At 37.4% G+C, this 27,237-nt stretch overlaps 1 protein-coding gene across 3 annotated transcripts in view; it reads right to left on the reverse strand.

Annotated features, from left to right (window-relative positions):
- DMD (dystrophin) overlaps positions 1-27,237 on the reverse strand; it is a gene marked incomplete at both ends in the record, with an annotated part of 2,093,893 nt that overhangs the window by 1,684,904 nt on the left and 381,752 nt on the right. For all 3 annotated transcript variants that reach the window (XM_079728248.1, XM_079728247.1, XM_079728246.1), the window contains 2 exons: positions 6,556-6,728; positions 13,789-13,881. In XM_079728248.1, coding sequence (XP_079584374.1) covers positions 6,556-6,728; positions 13,789-13,881 — 266 coding nt within the window. The remainder of the gene's footprint in view (positions 1-6,555; positions 6,729-13,788; positions 13,882-27,237) is intronic.

The raw sequence follows: 27,237 nt of genomic DNA on the forward strand, positions 1-27,237 counted from the left end.
TCATGAGATTCACTTCAATTCTTTCTTAGTTCCCAGACCAGGGATCGAACACATGCCCCCTGCCGTGGAAGCACAGAGTCTTAAACACTGGACCACCAGGGAAGTCCCCAGTTCTGATATTTGACTGACAACCCATGCCCACATTCCTTAAGAGTTGAGTGTTACTCTTCAGTACTCCTCAATAACATTTCTCATTTAGACAAGTCACGATTTTAATAGAAAATCCTGAAGAAAACAAAGGAGAAATTATTCTATCTTATCCAAGCAACAAAAATGTGTTCTTCTCATCCAGTCTCATGGATTTGAATAACAGCCATTTGCTGGTATCTTCTAATTCTATAAGCCTAGCCCAGACCTCCTCCCTGAACTTCAGACTCTAGATCCATCTGCTTACTCAGTAGCTCTACTTAGAGTCATCACAAGACTCAAGCATCCAAAACTGACCTTCTGATACTCATCCACATTGTACCACCACCACTCACCTACCTCTCTTATAGTTCTCCCTTCCTCAATAATCAATGACAAGGTCAAACTTGTAGGTACTCAGTAGAGAAACCTTGGTGTCAACTTTGATGACTCTTTCACGCTCATACAACACTTAGTTGGAAATATATCCAGAATTTGACCACTTCACACTATCCTCGCTGCTAGCACCATAATCCAAACCACCATCTTAGCCTGCATACAACACTGCATTAGCTTTCTAACTGCTCCCCTATTCCCACCCTTGCCCTTGTTAATCTATTCTCAGCAGAGCTGTCAGAGTGATCTGGTAAAATGTTTCATCATAACCTTCTCAAATCCTTGCTATCGAGGGAGTAAAATTCACTGACTTAACTGCGACCTACAAGGCCCTACATGGTCTGGCTCCCCATGAACTCTCTGATTTTATTTCTTGCCTCCCTCCTCGTATTCCTCAAACAGGCTAGATAGTTTCCGGCATCTGCACTTGCTGTTCCCTATGCCTGGAATTCTCTTCCCCCAGACACAGACGTGGCTCACTCCTCCACTTCCTTTGGGTCTTTACTCAAAAGTCACATTGATGAGTCCTTCCCTGCCCTTCCCCCATCTAAAATTGCCTGCCCCCAAATCAAACTTACACAGCATCATTTCCTATCCCTCTTAATTGCTTTATATTTTTTCTCATTAGCACTTAACTACTATTTAACATACTATACATTTAATTAATCTTATCTATTTACCTATCTCCCACACTTGAATGTAGAATACAGAATTATTTTTGCCAGGTTTGTTCACTTCTAGAAACCCAGCGTGACACATAGGAGGGGCTCAATAAATATTTATTGACTACACCAGAGAATGGATGAGAACATACTATATGAATATCATTTTACTTAATAACGGAGAAAACACAAAGTCGTGTAAGAGGCCGTCCTTATCCTATAAGGATTTTAAATCTAACGAGGAAAAAAAAATCCATACTTCACAAGTTACATACATTTTAAGTGTGACAAATACAGATAATAATAATATATGGTTTTCTAAAATCTGAAGAGGTCAAGAAAGTTTTTTTTGAGGCTTAAGGGACTCTTAAATGGTGGTTTGGGTTAGATTAAAGAAAAGTGCTTGAGAACAGATTCTAAATTGCGTGGATATTAGAGAATCAGAGTTTTTAGGGAAGAAAAGAGCAGAATGTGCCCAGTCAGTCAGGACCTCACAAACCTGGCTCCACTGGGAGATTTCTAGTATCAAGTGGTGGGAGATATGGTTAGGAGGAGGATTGGGATGAGTCTGTAAAAGGCCCTGGCTGTTAAGGAATTACAATTTTACCCAACAACATTGGAAACCATTAGTTAAGTGCTTCTTCACCTTTCCTGGATCACAGATACCTTTGAGAATCTGATGAGCACTATGAAACTTCTACCCAGACAAAATTCCTATCCATAGCTTTCAACAGAATTACATAGAATTTTAGGACATTTGGGTCTGTCAATGGACTCCTGCTTAAGAACTCATGCTCTGCAAGAGAAGATGTTTCAAGGACGGGGTTAGCTGCTATTTTCTAAAACCAGAATTCAAAAGAAAGGTGCAACTTTATTTCTCCTTTGACTCTCATTTCCTTTTCTCTACTTGCTCCTACCCTGTTTAATTCACCAGACTTTTGTGCACTTCTTAGTAAATCTAATCTCCCCTATATACTCCAAGTTACCCAAAACAGCTAAAAACCTTTTAGAACCTAAAATATGTATAAATTGGGAGCTGTCTCTAGTAGTGGAAAGACTCTTAAGAAACAAAAATTAAATCCTAGACTATTTGGGGGAAGTTTTAATTTCACTATGCAACCTCTGCCCCATCTTCATTTCTCCATCTCTCACTAAGGAGAGTGGAAAAGAATATAGGTGGGAGAGTGTGGGAAACCAGTTTCTCACCTACAGCAAAGTAAACAAGGTTAAATCAGTATGATAAAAAAATAGGATTACTTCCACATTTAAGCCCCTTTCCCTTCATTCCCTTCGCCTTCTCCTTAGCCACTAACTAGTTACCTGGGTGACGAGTTATCTAAGTCATGCAATCTATTTGAGCTTCAGTGTTTTCATTTTAAAAAGAAGGAATTGGGCTTCCCTGGTGGCGCAGTGGTTGAGAGTCCGCCTGCCGATGCAGGGGACACGGGTTCGTGTCCTGGTCTGGGAAGATCCCACATACCACGGAGCGGCTGGGCCTGTGAGCCATGGCCATTGAGCCTGCGTGTCCGGAGCCTGTGCTCCACAACGGGAGAGGCCACAACAGTGAGAGGCCCGCGTACCGCAAAAAATAAATAAATAAATAAATAAATAAATAATAAAAAAATAAAATAAAAAGAAGGAATTGTACTGAATGGCCTTCGAGGTCTCTTCTAGCATTTAAAATCAATCTAATAAGATGTTTTAAATCATTAAAATTCACCATTAATTAACATTTTAAACAACCATGATTTTCAAATGCATAAAGAATTGTAAAACTAACCAACTGAAGAGGAAAGCCACATACCTTCCCATGCTAACCTAGACCATAAGTCATAAATAAGAATGTGCCACCAATGATCCCCACACTTTTGAGGAAACCGACATACTGAACGAGATAACATAGCCTAGTAGATAAGCAGAGTCCCCTACGAATCCATATCCTGGCTCTACAGCATATTAGCTGTGAAAAGATTTCAGTCAAAAATGGAACCAGAGGATATGAAATGGAGAATTTCCCACATGTGCCCTCAGAAGAACAGAACTTAAGAATTCAGAGGCTGATTTTCTATGAACGCCTGTTTTACAGAAGTTCAAGCCTTATCTCCCAACCAATGAATATCCACCAAGAATCTCTCCCCATCCTCAAGTCAATGAACTTACTGCTTGCACTCTGGCTGTACTGCCCCCTCTCTGTGCTCCTTGCCCATACGCACAGCCTGCCCCAAACCCCCAACAGACTCGCCTGCAAATTGTTACAGCATGTGTTTCCCAAACTGCAACTCCTCTGTTGTTCCTGAATAAACTGAATTTCTGATCATTTGACCTTGCCTCCGTTTATCTCTGTTTAGGTTGATATAACCAAATGATCTTTGGGAAACTGAGGCACAGAGAGGTTATGTGATTTTCCTATTTGTGAAATGGGGACAATGATAGTATGTATGTCATGAGAAACAGATGGGTTATTTTACTTAGAACAGGGCCTACAAAATAATAATTGTTTAAAAACACTAACTTCTATTACTTTAAGGTTAATTATATTTATAAAATAACAGTAATACATTTTCAGTGTACAGATTCAAGCCAAGAACCTATACTTACAGAAGAGATATAAATGTTACAAACATTGTTGATGCAAGAATAACAACATAATGACAGAAGTGGAGAGGAGAGAAGAGGAGGAAGTATGTATGAGGGTGAAAATTTCCTCAACCTTCATTTCAGGTGGTCAACAGATCTTGTCTAAACTTGATGAAAATAAGTATACCACTGTCACTTAAAGTCACACAGGCAACAATTATAAGAATAAAATGATTATAATATACTGATGAAATCAGGAAACAGATGGAGATAAGACGTAATATTTGTGGGCTTCATATTAAGGAATAAATCCATCTACTGTCAGAAATGAATTAATCAAGAAATAGATAATTATGAAAACCGTCAGAAAGAATAAAAGAAGTTGCTGACAGTAACTACTTCTAGGAAGTGGAGAGTGATGGGATAGGGCTGAGGTCAGGAAGACACATTTTGTTTCTTTTTGTCCTTTGCCTCCCTCTCTAATGTTTGACTTTTTTTTTTTAAACCACGTGCTATGTTACTTCTATGGTAATAAATTAAAATAAGAAATTAAGAAGAAAATTTAACTGCAACTTTATACTTATTGCAACTTATTTGCATATTTTGAGCATACTTCTAATCAATTTTCATTTGGTTTTCTCATGAAAGTAGAATCTGGCTTCCTTTTAACTGCACTGTAGTGAACTCTGTGTTTTAATTTAATACTTTTAACTTCTTACATATTAAGATAAAATTTAGCCTTAAAGAAAAATAAAGTCACTAAAAGCCTGATCTTTGGCAAGGCTCTTTGTCAATTCCTATGTTCGTTATCAAGTTCATGCCTTTGTTCTACATAGTCTTTCAATTATTGAAATCAGGACACCTCATGACATTCCTTAAGTGTTCCAATGACAATCACCCTGGAACAAACAGTTCAACCATTCTCTTTTTCTTTAGATAAACAATATGTTCATCTGTCAGAGACAAAAAGAAGAGGGAGATGATTCATGAAAGAGCATTATCAACTGTGAGAAACCTCTTGAAAAGTAACCATGTTATGTATAAGAAGGTAGTTACTGATGATTCATTCAGTATGACAAAAGAATATATAAACGTAGATATTTGGAGAGACAAAGAGTAGGTCAGGGACATATGTGACAGGGCAACCTGGATATGTTTATTGATTACTTATAAATGCATTCAGAAATCATGAAATAGAATATTAACAAATGTAGTCTGTGAACATGCTTGCAGGACTGAAGTCTTCCACTTGAAAAGAAAATGCTAACGAGCCAACAAGGGCCGCATAACCCGATCCTCGATATTTCTGTTCATCTGCAAATGTGTACATGAACAGCAAGATCAATATGTTCCGGCCCTTACTGTGAAGCGTGTGGCTGCATAAATGAACACTGACTTATAATGCAGAATGAATGTCTCTATCCCCTCTCATCTGGCTGTACTGAGGCTGTGGAATATTTTTCTTCCTGTCACACTTAGGAAAAACAACATATTAACATCGCTTAACATGCCGACTGAGCGTGAGCCTGCCTCCTTTCCAAAGTCAGGTTGCTGAGTCATTCACCTGGAAACTCAGTCTAGATGGGGTTAATTAAACCCAGCTGGAGCAAGAAACTGACAAAGATGCTTATTTAGAGAGCATTTGCTCCCGGACGGGTAAACCAGGAAGAAAATTTATATTCTGGACGTTTCTAGAAGCAAGATTGGCATAGGATAATGGTAGACTAGACTCATCGAGAAAAGAAAGATCAAAGTGAGAAAAGATAAGCTGCATTGAAAATCAGGGCAGATGCAGTCCAGTGGCATTTCAAACACAGTTAATAAGGCAATGTATTTGACCCTGGGGATTGGGCTGGGTAAAAGAGATGGGTAATAGGAAAACCAAAGCAAATGTTCCTTAGAGTAAATGTATTATACATACAATACATATGAATGTATTCATTATACATAATGTATGTATTTATCATGTTGTTTTGCTTTTTCTTGAACTGTTACTAATTCACTTACTGAGCTTCTTTATACAAGAAAAAGCAAACAACGATTTTATCTTAGAAAATATAATAGTGTAAATATAGTTAAGGACATTTGGTTCACTATGTCACACTGAGTTCCTTTTACGAAGGTCAACAGAACAACTCTCATGCTTTATAGCAATTGCTTTGCTGTTCCAGAGCAACTGTGTCTTGATATTCTGAGCACTGAGTCATAGAATTAATTGTGGTCTGCTCTTTGCCTTGGTTGCTAAGATGCTCAGAGCCTCTTTTAACCCTGAAATATAAGTATATATACATATATATATATACACACCTACAGGGCCTTATGGTATTTGCTATCTAAGTGTCTGACAAGAGAAATGTTTCTTTTTCACATTATTAATCTGATGATGGTAATTAATTGTACTACAGCCACTCACATAAGATCTACAACCATTTTTAACGCTACAGCTGAAGCTCATTACTAACACATTATTTGTATAGAAAGACCAACTCCATTCTTAGCAAAGTTAGAATATAATCTTGATTTTCTGGCAGTCTCAATTTCAAAGATGTTGATACCCCCCTCCACCATAACCACATTCATGCTCTGATAGTTTTAACATTTCAACAACTAAGTGTAATATCACATAAAAATAGGATATTCTTATTCAGTACATTCCAATGGTTGGTTAGATTAATATGGTCAACATAAATAACATGTTGCATAGTGGGAAATGATCAGGAACCATCCTGGAGAAAAGGATATCAGACTCTAAATCAATACTTTTAAAAATTATTCAATGTTTCGATAATCTTACCTATGACTGTGGATGAGAGCGTTCAAAGCCAGACCATCAGACCAGCTGGTGGTGAAGTTAATGACATTAACCTGTGGATAATTACGAGTTGATTGTCGGACCCAGCTCAGGAGTATCTTTTCACTGTTGGTTTGTTGCAATCCAGCCATGATATTTTTCATTACATTTTTGACCTAGGTGTGGAAAGATATTTTCATAAGGAAATGCATGAACAAGAAGCACACAAACTTAAACCTGAATGTTCTAATCTTCAGTTAATAAATACTGGCTCAGTGGTGATGACGGATTTGCACTTATCAGGCAACCCTCCCATGATGAATGGGATTCATTTGCGAAATGCTTGGCCAGTTATGGGCACGGAGATCCACTCACTCCTAGATGACAGGGCAAAGGTCAGTTTTCTCCCTGCCTCAAGAAAGAAGAGGCAGCTAGTGCTCCTTGAACAAAAGAATCTTGGAAGGATCATTCTGGACAAAGTGCCTGTCATGAACAGGGGCACCAAATGCAGACAAAAACGACCGGGGCCTGGCAGGTTGGCCCTGTGGTGGTTTCCGTCTTAGCTGTTCCTCTGCCCACAGCATGAAATGCTTCTCTTGAGTGGGGGCGGGGGGGAAGGGGAAGGTAACAAGGCTCTACGCACGTTGTCTCCTTGTACTTGTTTTTGGCAGAGAGGTTAAAGGGCTTCAGGTCCGTGAGACATACGTCGGGAGAAGGGGTGGAACATTCAAGATGCCCTCACGTGCAGAGCGGCGTGATAGTGCTAAGGCAAGGGGTGCCGTCCTGTGTGCTGGGCTCAGGAACGTCACCTCGGGGCTGTGAGGAGGCCCGCTCCGTCAGCAACTCCCACTGCTACCCTGAGAAGTCACAGCCTCCCTCCCAACACACGGCCCCCTGGCCCACCTCCGGAGTCACAGTCGGAATTCCCTACTTCCATTTTGTGGGCTGCGGTCACCTCTGCAGAGTCCCCTTGTTTGAGAAATTCGGCCACGTTGTGAAACATCAGGTAGAAGTCAAGGGCAAACAGCATGGTGGCAAAGAAAACGCCTGGGCTTTGTTTCCGAAGCCCCGTCCCATCAAGCGACAGCTGTGATGGAGACGGTGAAGGAGACTAAGGCCGCTGTGACGCCGCGTAGAAAGTCCATTCAGGGCCTACACAAGCCCTGCCACTTGTTCAGCAGGGTGGCAGCGGCAAGGAGAAAGCCAAGGGCCAGCAGGGACCCCAGCACGGGCGCCGTGAGGAAGACGGAGGCCGAAGCGGCCTGAGGGCGAGCTGAGGAGGGCGCGCGGCCAGAAGTGCGGCGGCGCAGGACTGGGAGGGGCCGCTGGGTCCCGGGGGGTGGGGTCTGGGGGCCACGTAGTAGCGTAAGTTGGGCCCCACCCACCGTCCCACCCCCGGCTCCCGGAAGGGAAGCGGAAACCAAGACTGCAAAAGGGGAAAAAGGCCAGGTTCCGTCTTATTTTCATGAAATGGTTTCTGGCCATTTGAGTCTGTCCTAGGCTGCGTGCAGGTGCAAATGCCACTCAGCAGGTTGTTGTATTTCCAACTGTCACTCTTCTAATTCAGCTGCTGCAGAAATCCATTTTCTGGGTTTCGAGAATGCAGTTGACACCTCATTATAGAACAGACCGTCTACATTTTCTATTAAAGGAATCATTACTAGGCTACTTCTTTAATATATCAGTCCCCTTATCACATACTTAAAGGAAGTATATAAGTAAATGTGATTGGTTTTGACCACCAAGGGCTTCCCTTTCGGGCAGTATAAGGTCCATATACTACCAACATTTGATCAGATGATGAATATTTATTGTGTATTCCAAATATCACATTTTATTTTGCTTCTTCATCCATGCAGAAGTTAACAAATGCCTTCGGGGAAAATACATATTTTAACATCTCCAATGTTAGTAATCCTTTTATGAAAGATTCAATGCAAATTTTAGGATAGACTATTAAATCTAACTTTAAAATACTTGAAAAGGATTTGAGATGATGTTTGTAAACGTGGGATTGATGTGAAGATGTGAAATCTTTGCATACATTTGTCACCATCCCTTGATAGCTAAATCTATTATTTAGGGGTGGATTATCCAGTTTTCTTAATTCTTTCCTGACCTGCTTATTTAGCCACTTACTTACTGAATAAATAGGTCAAATAGTTATGTAATTTTTCTCATCATAGTCTAAAGTTATAAAATATACAGCCTCCATGTACAGAGACTGCAGGATGTGTACTGTGTGTCCTGTGCTGAACCAGGGTTGGAATCGGCAGACACTGGCTCAGTGGTGTTGATGGATTTGCACTGATCAGGCAACCCTCCAATGATGAATGGGATTCATTTGTGAAATGCTTGGCCAGACTGCCCTCTATGCACATAATGTTAAAGAACAACATGGTATTCGATCCAAAGCTCCTTTAGCATCATTATGTCACTAATTCAGCTTATCAGCCTCAGCCTCATTGCTGTTGCTTCTACCTGGGTGCAAATGTTGCTGAGAAAAAAATAATAATAAAGGGCAATGTGAGATAACAGTTCTTCTTTTCCTACAGAAAAGAGAGTTACCAAGAAATCTTTATTAAGGATCAACCTTCAGTCAAACACTGAGCGGCTCCCATGGGGAGTCCTTAAGCAGAAAAATTCCCCACCCTCAGGGCTCACTGTCCCTAAGACAGAAAGAATCAATATAAATAAATATGTGTGTGTGAATACAGCTATACATCTATTTTTTAAAGGAAAAAAATGAAATGTCTTTGAGCACTGATTTCAAAAAATGACTAGGAGTTAACGGGGCAAAGAAGGTGTGATGGACCTGGAGATGCACTACCAGGATTCTCCTTTAAGGAAGGGCTTGTTTCTCCAGCTGTCCTGAGGCAGACATCACCCATGAGTCCCCTCAGGAACTACTTGAGTTGCACAAGCATGTCACCTATGGTCACATCCCTCCTAGGGCAGCCCACCTTGTTAACTGATGAAGGGAAATTGTATAAAGACTCAACTATTTCAGCCCCACTCACGACAACTCTAAAGGCTCATTCTAGCTCCCAGTTCTCCATGGAGTTCAAGAAGGCTTTTGGGTGTGCATCCATGAACAACCTGCCTGCCAAACTCAGAGTCTGCTTCCCAGAATCCATCCTGTGAGTAAAAGGAGTTACAGAAGAGGGGTAGGACTGAAGAGAGGGAGGAATAGTCTTCTACAAGGGATGGATGGTAGTGTGTGAAAGACCAGAAGATCGAGACCTGTTTTGCCCAGAAGGCACTAGGTAGGCAGGAGGTTACACTAAGGGCTTTCAGCAGCGCAAAATCCATCTTTCTCTTATCTGTTGTGCACATGATAAATAACATAAACATTCCAGTGTAAAGGAGCCCTGGAATTGAGTATTTCTTTTGAGGTAGCCAGCAAAGGTGGGGGTCTGACCTTGAGAGCACACCACTGTTAGTGATACCAAGCAAGGACCCTGTGGGGCTCCTGGGCACAAAAGCCTTTCTGTGTCCCCCATTTCTTGATTACAGGAAATAGGCTTCCTTCAGCCTCCATGACCTTCCCTGAGTTCCAACGAGCAGATTCAAACAGTTGCTAATTAGGGAAGGGAGGGGATGCAGAGACAAGGGAGGAGCAGTCAAGAGAAACAGTAGTGCAGCCTTGGGGCAGTGTCCTGGTTCCCCCTCAAGGGATACACATAACAATATCTTTGAGCTGTTTTGCAGATACTGAAACCTTCACCAGGTGGGAGAAGTTAACAGTGTGCTGCCCACAAGCACCTAGACCCCAGATGGGTTGGAACCAGGAGTTTGATGATGCTGACTCCCACTTACCTCACCACCAACCAATCAGAAGAACATCCACAAGCTGATCACACCCTCTTTGAACAATTACTATAAAACTCCTCACTACCCCCTCCTGGTTGGGATACACAGTTTTGAGGGCATTAGCCCGCTGTGGCCCCCTTTGCCTGGCAAAATAATAAAGATATTCTTTTCTACTTCACCCAAAACTCTGAGAATTAATTTGGTGTCGGGGTACAGAGGCCAGATTCAGCTTCATTAGCAGGATATGTTTTTATCTCCAGCTGGTTCCCAGAAGCGAGGTGACCCCCCGCCCCCACTAAAAAGGATGGTTTGCACTTTAAAAGGAGGGAAGAAAGGGACACCTAACACACATTGTCTACTTCACAATTTTGCTCAAAGCTGCTTACTCCTCGATACAGGCATTATTTTTCAGGCAAATCATTTCATTTAAGTAGAAACCAGAAAAACAGTGACGGGGGAAATGGGGTTGGCATTCCTGAGTTTCTGCAAGTTCAGAGAGAAGGCCTCCACAGCAATAGTAATAACATAGTATATGACACTGGAACCAAAGATTCACATCTTTCCATCTCTTCATGTCATTCTTAATCTCATAGATCTGGAAAGTACATTAGGTTGGCCAGTGTGTCCTTTAATCTTTACTGAGACTCAAGGGCTTCTCTGACGATTTTATAAGAAGGCAAATACGCACTCTTGGTGAAAATATCTTCTGCGATTCACTGGGTTATGATGAGGAGTATCGAGCAGGAGCAACTTTTAAAAAGTGATTTAGTAGTTTTAGTAGAACAGGGCAGTGTGATAGAAGAGAGATAAGATAAAGAAGCAGAGGCTGGGAAGAGTCTACATCCTTGCAATCACAAGGATATGGTGATCGGAGGACACAGATGGAAAACAGAAAACTCTAAGAGAAGTCTCAGACCAGGAAAGACTGCAAAAGCATTCCTTCTGGTATTCCTGATGTGAAAGCCCTTCCACATGCTAATTAAAAAAATGAGCACACGCACAAGCAAATGAAGAAAATATCAGACAGGGTAGTTTTAAACTCTATCCTGCAGTGAGTTGAGAGGCAATTGGAAAGGGTTTTGAGGAGATAAGAAAGGGTGAGATCACATGAGAGACAGTTTGGGTGATAAATACAATTAAAATAGCCTTTTGGGGCTCTGAGCACACCTAAGTCCTCCTGCTGGCTTTGTCATGACTGCCATCTGCGCAACTCAAAGTGTTTTCTGCAAGCTGGGGTCTCTCCATGAACAATTTGTTACAAGGCCATAAGATAAATATCAATACAACAGTTGATAGTCCATTAGAAACTTCCATAGCAATTTTACAGAGTCCTATTTATGTCGGTTGAGTTTAATGATAAAAAAAAGAAGCTTTGGGGGCTTCCCTGGTGGCGCAGTGGTTGGGAGTCCGCCTGCCGGTGCGGGGGACACGGGTTCGTGCCCCGGTCCGGGAAGATCCCACATGCCGCGGAGTGGCTGGGCCCGTGAGCCATGGCCGCTGAGCCTGCGCGTCCGGAGCACACAATGGGAGTGGCCATAACAGTGAGAGGCCCGCGTAGCACAAAAAAAAAAAAAAAAAAAAGAAGCTTGGGTTTTATGTGTCTATTTCATTTTTCTAATGCTTCAGTTTTATTGTAATTTATACACAATGGAAAAGGGGGAAAATACTGCTCCTTCCTCAAGACAGTTTGAGAAGTACTGAGCAACAGAAGGAAACCAGTTTGGTGGGGGGCCGTATGTTGCCTTGCTCGTTTTATCTGACACCATCGCTACATGAAAAAAGCCCAGAATTGAGAATCTTGGGCTCATTTGAGGCTCTTATGATCTATTCTCTGTTGTCAGCCGCTATGGTTGTTCTCTCTCTCTTCCCATATTGCTGTGAAATAGGACTGAGCCAGTTCAGAGTATTTACAATAAAAGAAAGATATGGGAGTCAATTGGGAGAACAATATGGGTGTCAACTGGGAGGACAATATGGGTACTGAGTTCAGTAGGTATACCTCTGGTCTACATGCTGTCTGACTCCGAGAAGGACCAATCTACAATTCAAGTTAAAAGTCAACCTCACTAAAGGAAGTAGTGATACCTGCTACAATAGGAATGGACCTCAAAGATTATGTTCAGTGAAAGAAGACAGATATAAAAGAATATATACTGTATGAGTGCATTTGGTATGAAATGTCCAAAAAGGCAGACATATAGAGACAGAAAATAGATGAATGGTTGCCTAGGGTTGGGAGTGGGAGAGGAGAGTGATGGTAAATGGACATGAGATTTATTTTTAGGGTGGAAATGTGGTAAAGTTAGATTGTTGTGATGATTGTACAATTCTGTAAATATCCTAAAATGTTTGACAGATGGGGGGAATTGTTTCTTCCTCAAAATAGTTTGAGAAGTGCTGGGCAACAGAACTAAACCAGTTTGGTATACTTTGAATTTTACACATAGAACAGGTAAATTTATGATATATAAATTATATCTCAAAAAAAGCTGTTATATAAAAAAGTAAGCTCTACCAGTAAAAAGAGCCGGCATCTCAATTACCCTCCAAATTCTTAAAATATGAGTGGAAAAAAAAAAGAGTTATTAGTATGATACGCCTCTAAGGAAAATGGTACACTGTACTGAGTGCTTTATGGATATTCTCTCATTTAATCCTGACAAGAAATATACGTGTTCATTATTTTTTTTTCGCTTTTGATAGTGAGGGAATTATGGCCCAGAAAGGGATGACATTATATCTAATGTCACTAAGATGGTAAATGAGGAAGTCAAAACGTAAGCTCCTGTCGGTCTGACTAAAAAAATATATACTCTTCACTAAACCGATGATCTGTGATCCATTTTGCAGAGGACCAGTAAATATAGGCATTCAGAAGACCCTGTGCTGAGGTGGTTCAGAAAAAAGGCAATTTCCAAATCAGACTATGAAGTAAGTTTTTCTGTATAACACATATACAGATCATCATATCCCAATAATCTTTTATTGGCATTAGTTTACATTGAGAATACACACGATTCACAAAGTCTTATTCATTTGATAGTGGTTAACAGGAAAAATACCCCTCTTCTTACAAAACTATGCAGATTTACTTTTAGGTGAGTTACAAAAGACCTATTTGTGAAAAGTATTTTTATTACCCTATTGATGAGGTTTCTTTTTTTTTTTTTTTGCCTCATCTGTACCCAGTGAAATAAAATTTAGAAAAATATTCCTGCAAATGTGCTAGAACCTGTTTTATAATCTGCTGATACTTCACATTGCAGATGACAATCATCCCAGTTTAAAAGGCAGCACTATGGAGATGGGCTTTGTATTGTTAGAGATATACATGTTTTGCAGATCAATGGTAAAAATGAAAGGAAGGATCAGCGACGTTACCTTCCCCCACCAAAAAAAAAAAAAAATCATCAGGATTCTTACCTGCCAGTGGAGGATTATATTCCAAATCAAACCAAGAGTCAGTTTATGATTTCCATCTACTATGTCAGTGCTTCCAATATTCACTAAATCAACCTGTTAAAGATAAAGGGGAAACATTTGAAGGAAGGAGACAAAATGTCTGTTTGAAAAGAAAACAAAATGCAAAGGTAATTGCATTTATCTATTTCCAGAGCCTAAGCAGCATTATAGCTTTCTAAAAATAATCTAAAAATGAAACAAACTGCATTTGTAACTGAACTTTCAGTAACAAACAAGTGTCCCCAAACACATTTACAGAGATAGGAAATGAGTGTACTTTTAGTGTATAAATAAATTACTGCAGATTAAAGAGCCCAATAAGAGTATCTCCAAATAAAATATATAACAATGATAACTCATAAAGGATGCCTAAAATTAAAAAGTGCTTCCTAGGACATAATTGAAACTCAAAAATAGAAATTTCATCAATCCTTTTATCTAGCTCAGAGGAGTGCTATTGTAATTAGGGGTGACTGCATTTGACTAAAATGTCCTTGCTTTAGAAATACATGTTAGAACTCTACTAAACAACGGAGTTAATGGCCAGCTCTCTTTTCTCTATCTAGGACTGGGTTTGGGAATTAAAATCTGGCAGAGTTTTATTTTTTCAAGACAAATCCCATCTCCTGTCCTTCTTGCTCCTAACGTTTTTAGGTGGAGTCAGGTTACACATACACATCAGGCAAATGAGCACATGAAAAGATATTCAACATTACAAGCCATTAGGGAAATGCAAATTATAAACATAAAGAGTTAACACTACATACTTATCATAATGGAAAAAGTTTAAAAAATAGTGACAATATCAAATGCTGATGAGGATATAGAGAAATTGGGTCACTCATGCTTTGCTGGTGGAAATGTAAATAGTACAGCAACTCTGGAAAACATTTCCAGCAGTTTCTTACAAAATTGAACATGTGCTTACCATACAATCCAGCAATTGGGCTCTTAGGCATTTATTCTAAAGCAATAAAAAACTTCTGTTTATACAAAATCCTATACTTAAGTGTTCATACTAGCTTCATTTGTAACAGCCAAGAACTGGGAACAACCCAGATGCCATACAAAGGTGAATGGGTAAACATATTGGTACATCCATACCGTGGACTACCACTCTGCAATGAAAAGGAACATCTATTGATGATACATGCAGCAACTTGGGTGAATCTCATGGGCATTATGCTGAGTGAAAAAAACAAAGCCAATCACACAGGGTTACATACAGTATGATTCTATTTATGTAACAGCTTTGAAAAGACAAAATTACAGAAATGGAGAATAGAGTCGCAGTTGCCAGAGGTTAGGAACTGAGGTGGGGTGGGAGGGGCAGGTGGATGTGTTTATGAAAGGGTAGCACAAGGGATACTTGTGATGACGGATCTGTTCTGCACTTGACTCTGATGGTGGATACACAAATGAACGCATGTGATAATGTTGTAAAGAACTAAAAACACGTGGCCACACACACACAAAAGTACAAGTAAAACTTGGGAAACATAAATACTACTGGTAGATTGTATCAATGTTGATGTCCATGGTAATATTATACTATAATTTTAATGTATGTTACCATTGGGGTAGAGCTGGGTTAAGGGTACACATGATCTTTCTGTATTATTGCTTATAACTACATGTGAATTTACAATTATCTCAAAGAAAAAGGTTAACTTTAAAAATGAGTATCCAGGGATACTTTAAAAAGAGAGAATATCACAATAAAGCAAATATGCAACTTCAGATTAAGGTCTATACAATGGGAGTGAAACTGTCAGAGCAAGGGTTGAGGGCTGAGAATTCAGATTTCTCTCCCTACTTACTACCCCTAGGCTCACTGATTCCTTTGGTTGACTTTTCTTTTGGCTGTCTCCAGGACTCTGCCATTTTGTCTTGTCCTGAGGGTATTGACCTGAGAGAGTTTCCCATTTATCCTCCTCTAGATAGCTTCACTAAATAGCTGACATTCATTTTGGTTAAACCTTTCATTCTCTCAGGCTCTAAACCTTTACTGAACTAAGTCTCACTTGGATCTTTCCCTCTTGTCTCTTCCTCCAGTAAGATGGGTTTACCATTTTCTCACTCAATGCTAAAATATATTCCTTATCATTCATCTTAATTTTCTAAATCCTATTAATTATAACTTTTAAAACTATGAAGCTATGTGGGAAATCCAGGTGAAAATAATAAAAAGGCTACTCTTCAGTTTCATCACCAAATGACTCCCAATTACTCCCCACATAAACTTATTTGTAGGTTCAATGGATAATCTAATACTTAAATTTATTTTTATATCACAACTATATACAAATTTTTGGTGGATTGGATTAAAACAAATAATTGATACAGAAAAATATAGAATCACTGAAATAAGGATAAAAGATCTAGATACAAGTCCATAGTTTAATTCCACACATAATTTATAGTAGAGGGTATTACTAAGCTATGCAATAGATTACATGTGAGGATGGTACCACATGGACATTACAGAGAAGTCAGCCTGAAGTAAATGGACAGCATATAAATGGACATTTAAGTAAGGCTGTATTGAAGAGTGGATGAGCAGAAGTCCTGAAAGCTGGTTAAAGTGAAAGACCTTGATTTTCTTGGGTATAGGAAAGTCAAGGTGATACTGCCATTGTAACACATTACACGTCTGCTTATTTCTACAATGCAGATGCTTCTCATTGGACAGCTGAATTTTAGTAGTACCCCATGCAAATTTTTCCTAATTCAGTGCTGAAGTAAATATCAGAATTTCAAATTACTGGGCATTCACATAGATTTTTTTCCTATACATGCAAACAATAATTTGCCATGATACCTTCATTTTAATTATACAAAGTAGATACAACAAGTTTCTAGAATTTAGATCCCAGGGGAGATTAATAACTCCTGAACAAGAAAGCACCATCATCTACATTTCATCTGGGGATTCCTCATGTGGCAGTAGAGGGGAGGAGTTCTCCATGTGGAAAAGATGCTATAAATTTAAGAATTGATTTACTGATTAATTCATTCAACAAATTCATATGTCAGGCACTGATGAACTTAGAACACAAAAGGGAAAAATACTCCTGCTTTCTGGAACTTAATTATAGTGACTGAGAATCAGACCATATATTTTTGAAGATTCAATTATTTAAATAAAGAACATGTGATTTTTAGAAAATAGATATACTTGAGGAATCACTACTGGTAGTTAAGTTTAGACTTGCCATAGGGATCATCCTGGGGAGACTAAGAGCAAACAGCAGGCACTTAGATACCAGCTGCCCCTATCCACTCTCATAAGCTTGTTCTCTGTGTGAGCAGGGAGATGATTCCTCCATTTATTTATCCCCATAAAATCCCTTTTAAAATCCAATCTATATTATACCAGGGACTGTGCTCAGGCCTGATAAAGAAGACTAAGGTAGAACCCCTAATGTCAAAAAGCTCACAGGCTAATAGCAGGTCACAAAATAAAGTTAATTAAAATTAGGTAGGATCCAAAAATTCCGCTTCTAGGTATATATCCAAAAGAATTGAAAGCAGAGACTCAAACAGATATTTATACATCAATGTTCACAGCTATTCACAATAGCCTAAAGGTGGAAATGATCCAAATATCCATTGACAGATGAATAGATAAAGAGGACATGGTGTATATATACAATGGAGTATTCTTCAATATTAAAAAGAAAGGAAATTCTGATACATGCTACAACATCAGTGAACCTTGAAAACATTATGCTAAGTGAAATTAGCCAGCCATAAAATGAAAAATATTATATGATTCTACTTATGTGAGATACCTAAAATAGTCAAATTTATAGAGAAAGAACGTAGAATAGAGGTTACCGGGAGCTAAGAGAGAGGTGATTACAGAGTTTTTTTAAACAGGTAAGAGGTTCAGTTTGGGATAGTGAAGACGTTCTGGAGATGGATAGTGGTGATGGTTGCATACATAGGGGAATGTATAATACTAATGCCACTCAATTGTACACTTAAAAATGGTTAAAATGGTACACCAATTTTTAAAAATGTTTAAAGTGGTAATGTATATGATATGTACATTTTACCACAATAAAAATAAATAATAAAAAGAAGCCACTGGCGCATACACACACACACACACACACACACACACACGCCTTAGACAATATCTAAAGGAATGTGCATGGTTGTGTTCCAATAAAACTTATTTATAACCACTGGAAAAAATTAGGTAGGCAACTGTGTCTCATGGATGCCCAGTAGAGAAAAAGAAATTTTTGTGACAGTGTAAGCAAAAGAAAGAGGAAATATTCAGTGTTGACCGAATCTGTAAAGAAGGAATATAAAACTGGAACAAATAAAGGGGTGTGTGTGTGTGGAAGGCATGCGAAGAAGACACATGTGACTAAGGATATGGGGAGGCAAGCATAAAAGATATTACATGGTTGGGAATTAGAAGTGTTGTACTCAGGGACAAGGTGGCATGTGTGAAGTTGTTAAACAATCTGGGGCAGGATTATGAAGAGTCTTAAAAAATCCCAAGGAATGCAAGGAACAAGTTAGGGCACTATGAGGTAGAAAAATAATAATACCAGAGAAGTTGAACATATCTTGGCTAATTCTTATGGGCATTGAGAAAAAACTAGCTGAGATTCATTATAAATGTCTCTAACTAGTACAAGGACGCTTACATTTTTGTCAGGGACAACAAACCTTTTCACAATTCTCAACTCTAAGAAATGTGCATTTTATAGTAATATACCACATCTTTAATTACAACTTTACAAGTGTTACAGTGATAACCATTTGACGATTTCTTTTGTCAACCTTCAATAAACAATAAGAGCATAGTATTAAATCTTAGTTTTACAGGGATATTCTGTAGACAGTTACAATAATGCAATCCAATTTATGTAACTTTCTGTTGATTTGCAATTATATTTTGTTAGTTCACTTTTTTTATTGCCAATGTTACTCACTATACCATCCTATCCAGTAGGCCAGTTTTGTTGGTGGTGCTTGCCATAGGGCGCAATGAGTAAATAGCTTGGCTTTTAAGTGGTATTTCACTCATATATTCTCAACTGTGTGTGCCTTAGAGGGTAACTCTTATCACACTGCAATTATTACCAATCATCATTCCTTTCTAAAGGTTCATATTTGATCAAGTCGTGTTGTCATAGGTGGGTATTTTGTCATCCTGTAGTTGGGTTGTAAGAAACACAACTATCCCCATTTTTTGAGTGGTAAACTATATGTTAATCTTTGTACTGTTTTCTATGTCTGTGTATATGTACATATGTATGTGTGTATATATCATTTCATTTTTGTTCTTTTTATAAATATTGTATTTCTTTATATATAAGACCACACAAATATTATTTTACACAAATGCATGAATGAGATCTTATACATGCCTCTCTCCTATTTTTCTTGAGACAAGTTTTATTTTCCATTTTGCTTGCCCCACTTTCTTCCTAACTTCTTTCCTAATCTGACCTAAAAGACTCCCTATTCATATAATCAGTGTATGTGTGAGTGTGCATGTGTGATATCCTATAAACACAAATTTGTGAGGTTTTATAGTCTACAGAAAATGGCATATTATTCAGGTTCTATTGAATATTTCTTTTACCAAACAATAATCCCTTTTATTTGTTCATTTTCATGGCTAATCCATCTGACTCTCAATTTTCGTATGCTTGGTGTTGTTAATAATGCCCCATATCTCACCATGTAGCTATGAATTATATATTTTTTAAAATCATTACTAGCTTTTCTCAAATAATCATCACCACGCCGCACAATTGCTTCTCTGTTTTCTTTTACGTAGTTTTTTCCTAATATATGCTCTGGAATTATATCTTCCAAGGATTATCAATCTAATTTCCAAATAACTATGAAAAGGGAAAATTAAAATTAAAATATGTTAATATCTATGTTAAATGAATAACTATGTGTCTGTCTAGTAAGCAAAACAAAACCCATTTATATGACATATGCTAATAAATGGATTCTGTGTGTGTAGGGGGGGTGTAACAAGCACAAAATAACAGGAAATTCAATCCTGAGGTCACTGAGGAGGCCCAAAGTTATGTTTCCCTGTTTTGCAGAATGAAAGCATCTGACACCAAATGAATAGGTGTGAAAATTGATATTATGTGTGAAAATTAAACAGCATGCATTGAATTTTTGCAGAAAAAGTTCACCTCCACATGAAGACTGGCTTTAGTAGTTCCTGCAAACAGGCCTAAGACTCTACTCAGAAAGTAACATTAGATTCTGGCTCAGAGTTTTGCAGTGTTATCTGTGGAAGATGCTTTACTCAAACATAATTCTGGAATATATAGAAAATTCTCACCATTTGCTTTTTTTTGGCCGCACCACAGCACACAGGATCTTAGTTCCCGGACCAGGGATCGATCCCAGGCCCCCTGCAGTGGAAGCGTGTGGAGTCCTAACCACTGGACCACCACGGAATTCCCTCACCATTAATGGAACCTTACTGTGGCTCCAGCAGAATATTTAAATGGGAACTCATAGGAAAAAATCCCTTGGGTTAGGATGAGCTGGCTGTAAAAAAATGCACCTAGGAAACTTAAGGAATTGGCTTTTGGAATACAGTAGTCTATTGTTATCCTTTTTATAGGTGTGAGAACACGAATTGAAGGGACTTCCTATTCTGTCCCCACATTAGTAGCTAGACTAAAATATCTGATTTTGTACAAAAATTTATATTTAGTAATTCTATGATTAATATATAAGTATTCCAGAGAGCACTGCTCCTTCCTGGTGTTCTACCTACTAAATGAGTTTACTAACCACTGGGCATGAGGAACAATTCTTTTCCTTTGCTTATTCAAGAGAATAATGTTTGTTTTATCTGAGGTTTTGTTTTATCCCCAGTTCCTTCAAGGCTTGGATGCAATCTAGCATTGTCAGTAATATTTTCTACAAGCTAAATTTAGATAGCCCACGGTGGTTATATTGAAAGGATTTATACATATAATACTGATATATGTAAGATTTAAGAATACTTAGGAAAACCATAAGATTTAAAACGAACCTGAAATGTAATGGTTTAGTGAAAGGAGAGTACTGACCTAGACAAGTTTATATTATTTTTGATTAGCTTTACAGGAGGAAGGATAGCAGAATGAGTTCATCAGACATAAACTTGCACACAGTGACTTTGGAATGAGGAACATTTGACATTTAAAAAATTGCAATAACCAGGTCAAATAATGAAAATGGAACTTCTCAGGGTAAAACAGAAGGTAAAAGATAAGAAAAAAGATAAATAAATTCAAGGGAGTGATAGTCCTGTGATATATCTGACAAGGTTCTAAGGAATAAATCTCTTACAAATTTTTCCATGCTTTTGAAATTTTTGGTGGTGGCAGGGAGATGGATAAACTTTTCCAGTTTTAGTTTGTAAATAATTTAAGCATTTGCATTCCTAACGTGGATGTTGTAGAAAGTTATGTCTCATTCAATAAAGGAACCATCATCTTTCCAATAAATGATTTTCTTGTCTTTTTAGACAACCACTGAGAAGGACATTTCATAACTACAGGGACTAATGAAAACACATCTTGTACCATTCAGCCAGTTGATATTAGGTTAGGGCTAGGAGGTTCCTCATATGTTTCAAAGGATGTGGTTCTTCCAGATCACTTCAGATTTCAAGATTTATCCTAAGGAGGAGTCACTTTTGTTCCTTAATATGCAGAATACAATCTGAGCTTTTATTTTCATTAGGCATGGGGTAAGGGATAAGGGTAAGCAGTCTTTGTACTTATCAGTCTTGGTATGTGTGTTTAAATAACCGAAAAATGCTGCAGATTAAATCTTATAAAATAACTTCACATAGAATGTAAGATTATAAAAGGAACCATGAAATATCATCTTTAAAAGTTTGAGTGGATTTCCTTAACCAGAATCTTAAACAATAACTAACATTTAGGGAAAAACCATGCATTGGGATTTATCAAATAAACAGCCCTCCTGATAGACCTCATGCAGATACTTCTACCTTCTATATATTTGGTTCTTTCAGATCCATACATTTCTTTCTCATAAACTGTTTATAATAGAGAATCTCTTTCCAACACTCAAGACCAATAGGATTTGCTTTTTAAATGTGCTAAGTGCCTTTTATAAAACATCTGCCATCATGGAGTCAAGCTAAAGAGACTTCTCCATATTCAAGAGAAATTCCTCAAGTATTTATATAATCCTTCCAAATATAATGCATTTAAAAGATCAAAAATTTAGAAAAAGCAAAGGTGTTTCACTGCCCTGCAGCATGTGCTTTTATACTGTGTTTAAGATTCATATAAAATTTTAAGACTTATGGGCATAAATCATACCCACTTTTGCCATTGAAAGATGCATGTATTGAATCTTTTTTTATTAAATGATGAATAGTTCAATATATACAACATCAAGGGTGGGCTGCATTGGCCATTGTGGCCTTGGGTCTCTACTGGCAGGTTTTTTTTCTTCCCTCTCATATCTCTACATTCAAAATGTTATTTTTTATTTTAAACAAATATAGAAATTTGCATTGAAAAATACCTTTCAAAAGCACATTTTGACGTAGAATACATCATAAGACTTAGTACTGGGAACGCACTATAAAGATACTACCCCCTAACTTCAGTGACTAAGCTTTACATAGTCATTCATTAAATATTTTTCACCATCCACCATATACCACATATTAACTGTTGAGGACAAAGACCAAAAAATGGACTGTTTTATCAAATTGCTTAAAGACTAGTGAAATGAGTTAAAATTTCTCTGTATTTTGGATGCATTTATGATAATCATACATCACAAGGTAACTCTTAACAGAACTGTGTTTTTGTTTGTTTATACACTTCCTCTTTGACACTAAAGATTTTAAGCAGTTAATTTTTAAAATCTCATAATGTTAAGGAAATATAAACATTAAAATGGTGAAAGAATATTGAAACAAATATAGCAAAATAGAAATTTCAATGCAGGTAGTCTTATTGAACATAAGGTGCAGAACTAAACTTTTTGGCAAAGTAGCTCTTATAACTAAACTAAGCAAAATTTCCTATTGTATACTAGAGGGCATCATTTGCTGCCTTCTATAAAACTGCCCTCAAAAATGATTTCACAAGATAGAGTAAGATAAAAGACATACATACTTTCAATATAATATTATTTAACTTGAATTTTTATAAATACTATGTATCTTACACCTGGCAATATAGAATGTCACTTTAACGACAACAAGAACCCTATGTAACCCATGCAACTATGGTCAACTAATCTATGACAAAGGAGGCAAGGATATACAATGGAGAAAAGACAGTCTCTTCAATAAGTGGTGCTGGGAAAACTGGACAGCTACATGTAAAAGAATGAAATTAGAACACTCCCTAACACCATACACAAAAATAAACTCAAAATGGATTAAAGACCTAAATGTAAGGTCAGACACTATAAAACTCTTAGAGGAAAACATAGGAAAAACACTCTTTGACATAAATCACAGCAAAATCTTTTTTAACCAACCTCATAGAGTAATGGAAATAAAAACAAAAATAAACAAATGGGACTTAGTGAAACTTAAAAGCTTCTGCAAAGCAAAGGAAACTACAAACAAGATGAAAAGACAACCCTCAGAATGGGAGAAAATATTTGCAAATGAAACAATGGACAGAGGATTAATCTCCAAAATATATAAACAGCTCATGCAGCTCAATATTAAAAAAAACAAACAACCCAATCAAAAAATGGGCAGAAGACCTAAATAGACATTTCTCCAAAGAAGGAATACAGATGGCCAAGAGGCACATGAAAAGTTACTCAACATCACTAATTATTAGAGAAATGCAAATCAAAACTACAATGAGGTATCACCTCACACCTGTTAGAATGGGCATCATCAGAAAATCTACAAACAACAAATGCTGGAGAGGGTGTGGAGAAAAGGGAACCCTCTTGCACTGTTGGTGGGAATGTAAATTGATACAGCCACTATGGAGAACAGTATGGAGGTTCCTGAAAAAACTAAAAGTAGAATTACCATATGACCCAGCAATCCCACTACTGGGCATATACCCAGAGAAAACCATAATTCAAAAAGACACATGCACCCCAATGTTCACTGCAGCACTATTTACAATAGCCAGGTCATGGAAGCAACCTAAATGCCCATCGACAGATGAATGGATAAAGAAGATGTGGTACATATATACAATGGAATATTACTCAGCCATAAGAAGGAACGAAATTGGGTCATTTGTAGAGATGTGGATGGACCTGGAGACTGTCATACAGAGTGAAGTAAGTCAGGAAAAGAAAAACAAATATCATATATTAACGCATATATGTGGAACCTAGAAAAGTGGTACAAATGAACCAGTTTGCAGGGCAAAAATAGAGACACAGATGTAGAGAACAAACGTATGGACACCAAGGGGGTAAAGCGGGGCGTGGGGGTGGTGGTGGTGTGATGAATTGGGAGATTGGAATTGACATATACATACTAGTATGTATAAAATAGATAACTAATAAGAAGCTGCTGTATAAAAAATAAAATAAAATTTAAATAAAAATTTTAAAAAAGAACCCTATGTAGCCAGAGCTTTCTAGTTTTCAGCCATGTATACTGATTTCCAGAAAAAAAAAAAAAAACAAAACACTTGGCAACAGCAATGGCAAAAAATTCTAAGATACATGACTAACATTCATTATAATGAGAAAAATTTTCAATTATAATATAATTTATAGCCATATTATTATTATCCCAAAAGAGCTCCATGCGTACAAATCAAAGTAAATGATTACCTCAATTTTAAGTTGAATATGTAAGGAAAAACATAATATTTTTTCCTTGATGCAAGAAAATTACGGGGTTGGGGGAAGGTAAACAATTCACCTTATGAAATTATTTTCAGTGATAACTAGCTTCATTTTAAGAGGAATAATTTCATATTGCATCGGAATATGAATTTAAAGATTATAAGATATGCTTGCATATATTTTTATGTTCCATAGAAGAATATTTTGAAATAAGTGCAACTATTTGTATTAGTACATTTCACAGATGACAAAGTAGAACCAAAGTCATGAAATTATTTGACAAAGATCCTGTAGTTAGTGAGTGACAGGGTTAAATGGATACACTTCTTCTGGATCCTTGGAATCAATATATATAAGGTGCAGACGTATCACAGGCCTATTGTGTGGACCGAAATTTTAATATAAAAAATAATACTTGTCTAACATAAATTAAAAATTTGGAATTTATATCTGAACACTAGATTTTATGAGTAATAAATGGAAGCAGTTTATGTTTGGTCAAAGATATTATGTTCTGACATACCCCCAAATACATTAAATGGCTATTTAAGTTTCTGAATACTTAAAGGACACATAAAATACTACTTTTAAAGAACACTTTAGAATCCTCTTTATCTAAGATCATATGCCAGGAAGAGTGAACACTATATCATTTTTCAGATCAGTGACATTTGACAACCATTCAATCTAATTCAGTGACAATTTTCAATGATGTGATTAATTGAATATTTGAACATAGCTGACATTTGAATTTTCACCCTAGGCTTTTTAAGTACTCATTTTGGATTTGTGGTTTAATAATGTACAACAACGATCTTATTTTCTTTGTGCTATCTCACCTTGTATAGTTGAAATTACTTGGTAAAATTGTGCCACTCTGTCATAGACAATTGATGAGAGTAGTGAACATAATTATGAGATTTACAACTGTGTCAGCTAATATTAAATCACGTTAAATCAGTAAAGTCCCAGTATATGCCCAGGGTATAATGCAACACTCTATTTTTTGTCAGGTTCTTTAAAATAATGATGGAGTGCATTCTATGACTTCAAAAAGGCACTGGGATTCATAAAGTATACACTTGGAAATCTTGGGATGGAAGAAGAGGAAACAAACTGGGATCAGCCAATGAATGGAAGACAGGTATCATAATGCACCTGGAGGACAGTTTAAAACACCACAGACCGTTCAATCTCCCTACCAGTCTTTTAATGGCTAAATTCCTTTACCAGTGAAAAAAATCAATCATTATTCAACTTTACATAAAATGATTAACAATGTAAATTTGTATTAGAAGAAACTCATTGACTGGAATTTACTTATATCTAAGGGAAAAAATCTACCAATAAACAAGTTCAAATGACCCATTAAATATTTCTTTACGTCTGAGAGAAGATGGGATTAAAGACCTGTAGAACTTAATTCAGAATGTCTGGTGAAGGGGACTACCCACAAACAAGAGTGGAGAAGGATAAAGGAATGATAGAATGGCAGTATGAGAGATGTTTCCCTTTTATCTGAGATTTGCTCTATCTACCTTCAGTAAGTTACAAATAAATGGAAGCTGTGGATACATTTTATCTTGAGCTAGTATGTAGACAAGCACAACCATTTGGTAGAGTCATCCCCTGTTTCACAGGATTTTGTATTTTCTTTTGTTTGCTTTTTTAAACCACAGCCAACTTTATTTCAAAAGTGCTTTGCTCTCAGCAAATGTGATAAAGGCATCACTGCACTTAGAAGTACTTCTTTCTCAATAAGTGGTTTTCACAAATAAATTACTGATAGCAGGGATAACTTCATGTTAAAACAGCCACCAGAGAGAATGCAAGTCAGAACATAAATGTGGTGTCTGAGCTCTACAAAGCTAAGTTGTGAGTGACATTTGAGTGAGGAGAGTAAGTGAGAAGTCAGGAGAGAAAAGAAAGGAAACTGAAGCACAGGCTCACATTGAGTTGCTAGTTTACAATTAGGGAATATGCTAAAACTAGTCATTTATGGCAGAGGAATAGACCAAATTGGAGGAGGGGAGGAAGGGGTGGGGAGGGGAGGAGGAGAGGAGGGGAGGGAGGAAGGAAAGAGACAAAATGAACTTGACCTAAGAAGATCGTGAAACTACCACAAATATCTTTTCAAAAGGAAGTTTCTAATATCCCTTTAACAACAAGGGAGGACCAATTTTTTTCAGGTGATTTTAAAAATTAGGTTTGTGAACAGATTTATAGAATTGGGAGGCCCCCTCATGATTTTCTATTAGTAATTATCAATTTCTTAAAACTTTGAATGAACTTTCCACTAGTTCCATTGGACCCAGAAGTCTTTGTAAAAAGTTTGTTTGGTTTTGTTTTATGATTTCTTAAGTTCCTTTGGTTATTGATGTAGGTACTCTATATTCCACTGTGTTAATTCTTGTAATTTATGATTTTAAATAGAATATAATCCAATTTCATTGCTTTTTTATAATCAACATATAGTTCTGTGTAGATTCCATTTTTGGTTTCTACTCTTGTACTTATTTTTAATATTTTCTATGTTTAAATTGCATACATATGATTTATTTCCCTCTTTTTTCTGCTTAAATTTATAAG

This window comes from Hyperoodon ampullatus (genome assembly GCF_949752795.1).
Source record: "Hyperoodon ampullatus genome assembly, chromosome: X".
In the NCBI taxonomy this organism is placed as follows: Eukaryota; Metazoa; Chordata; class Mammalia; order Artiodactyla; family Ziphiidae; genus Hyperoodon; species Hyperoodon ampullatus.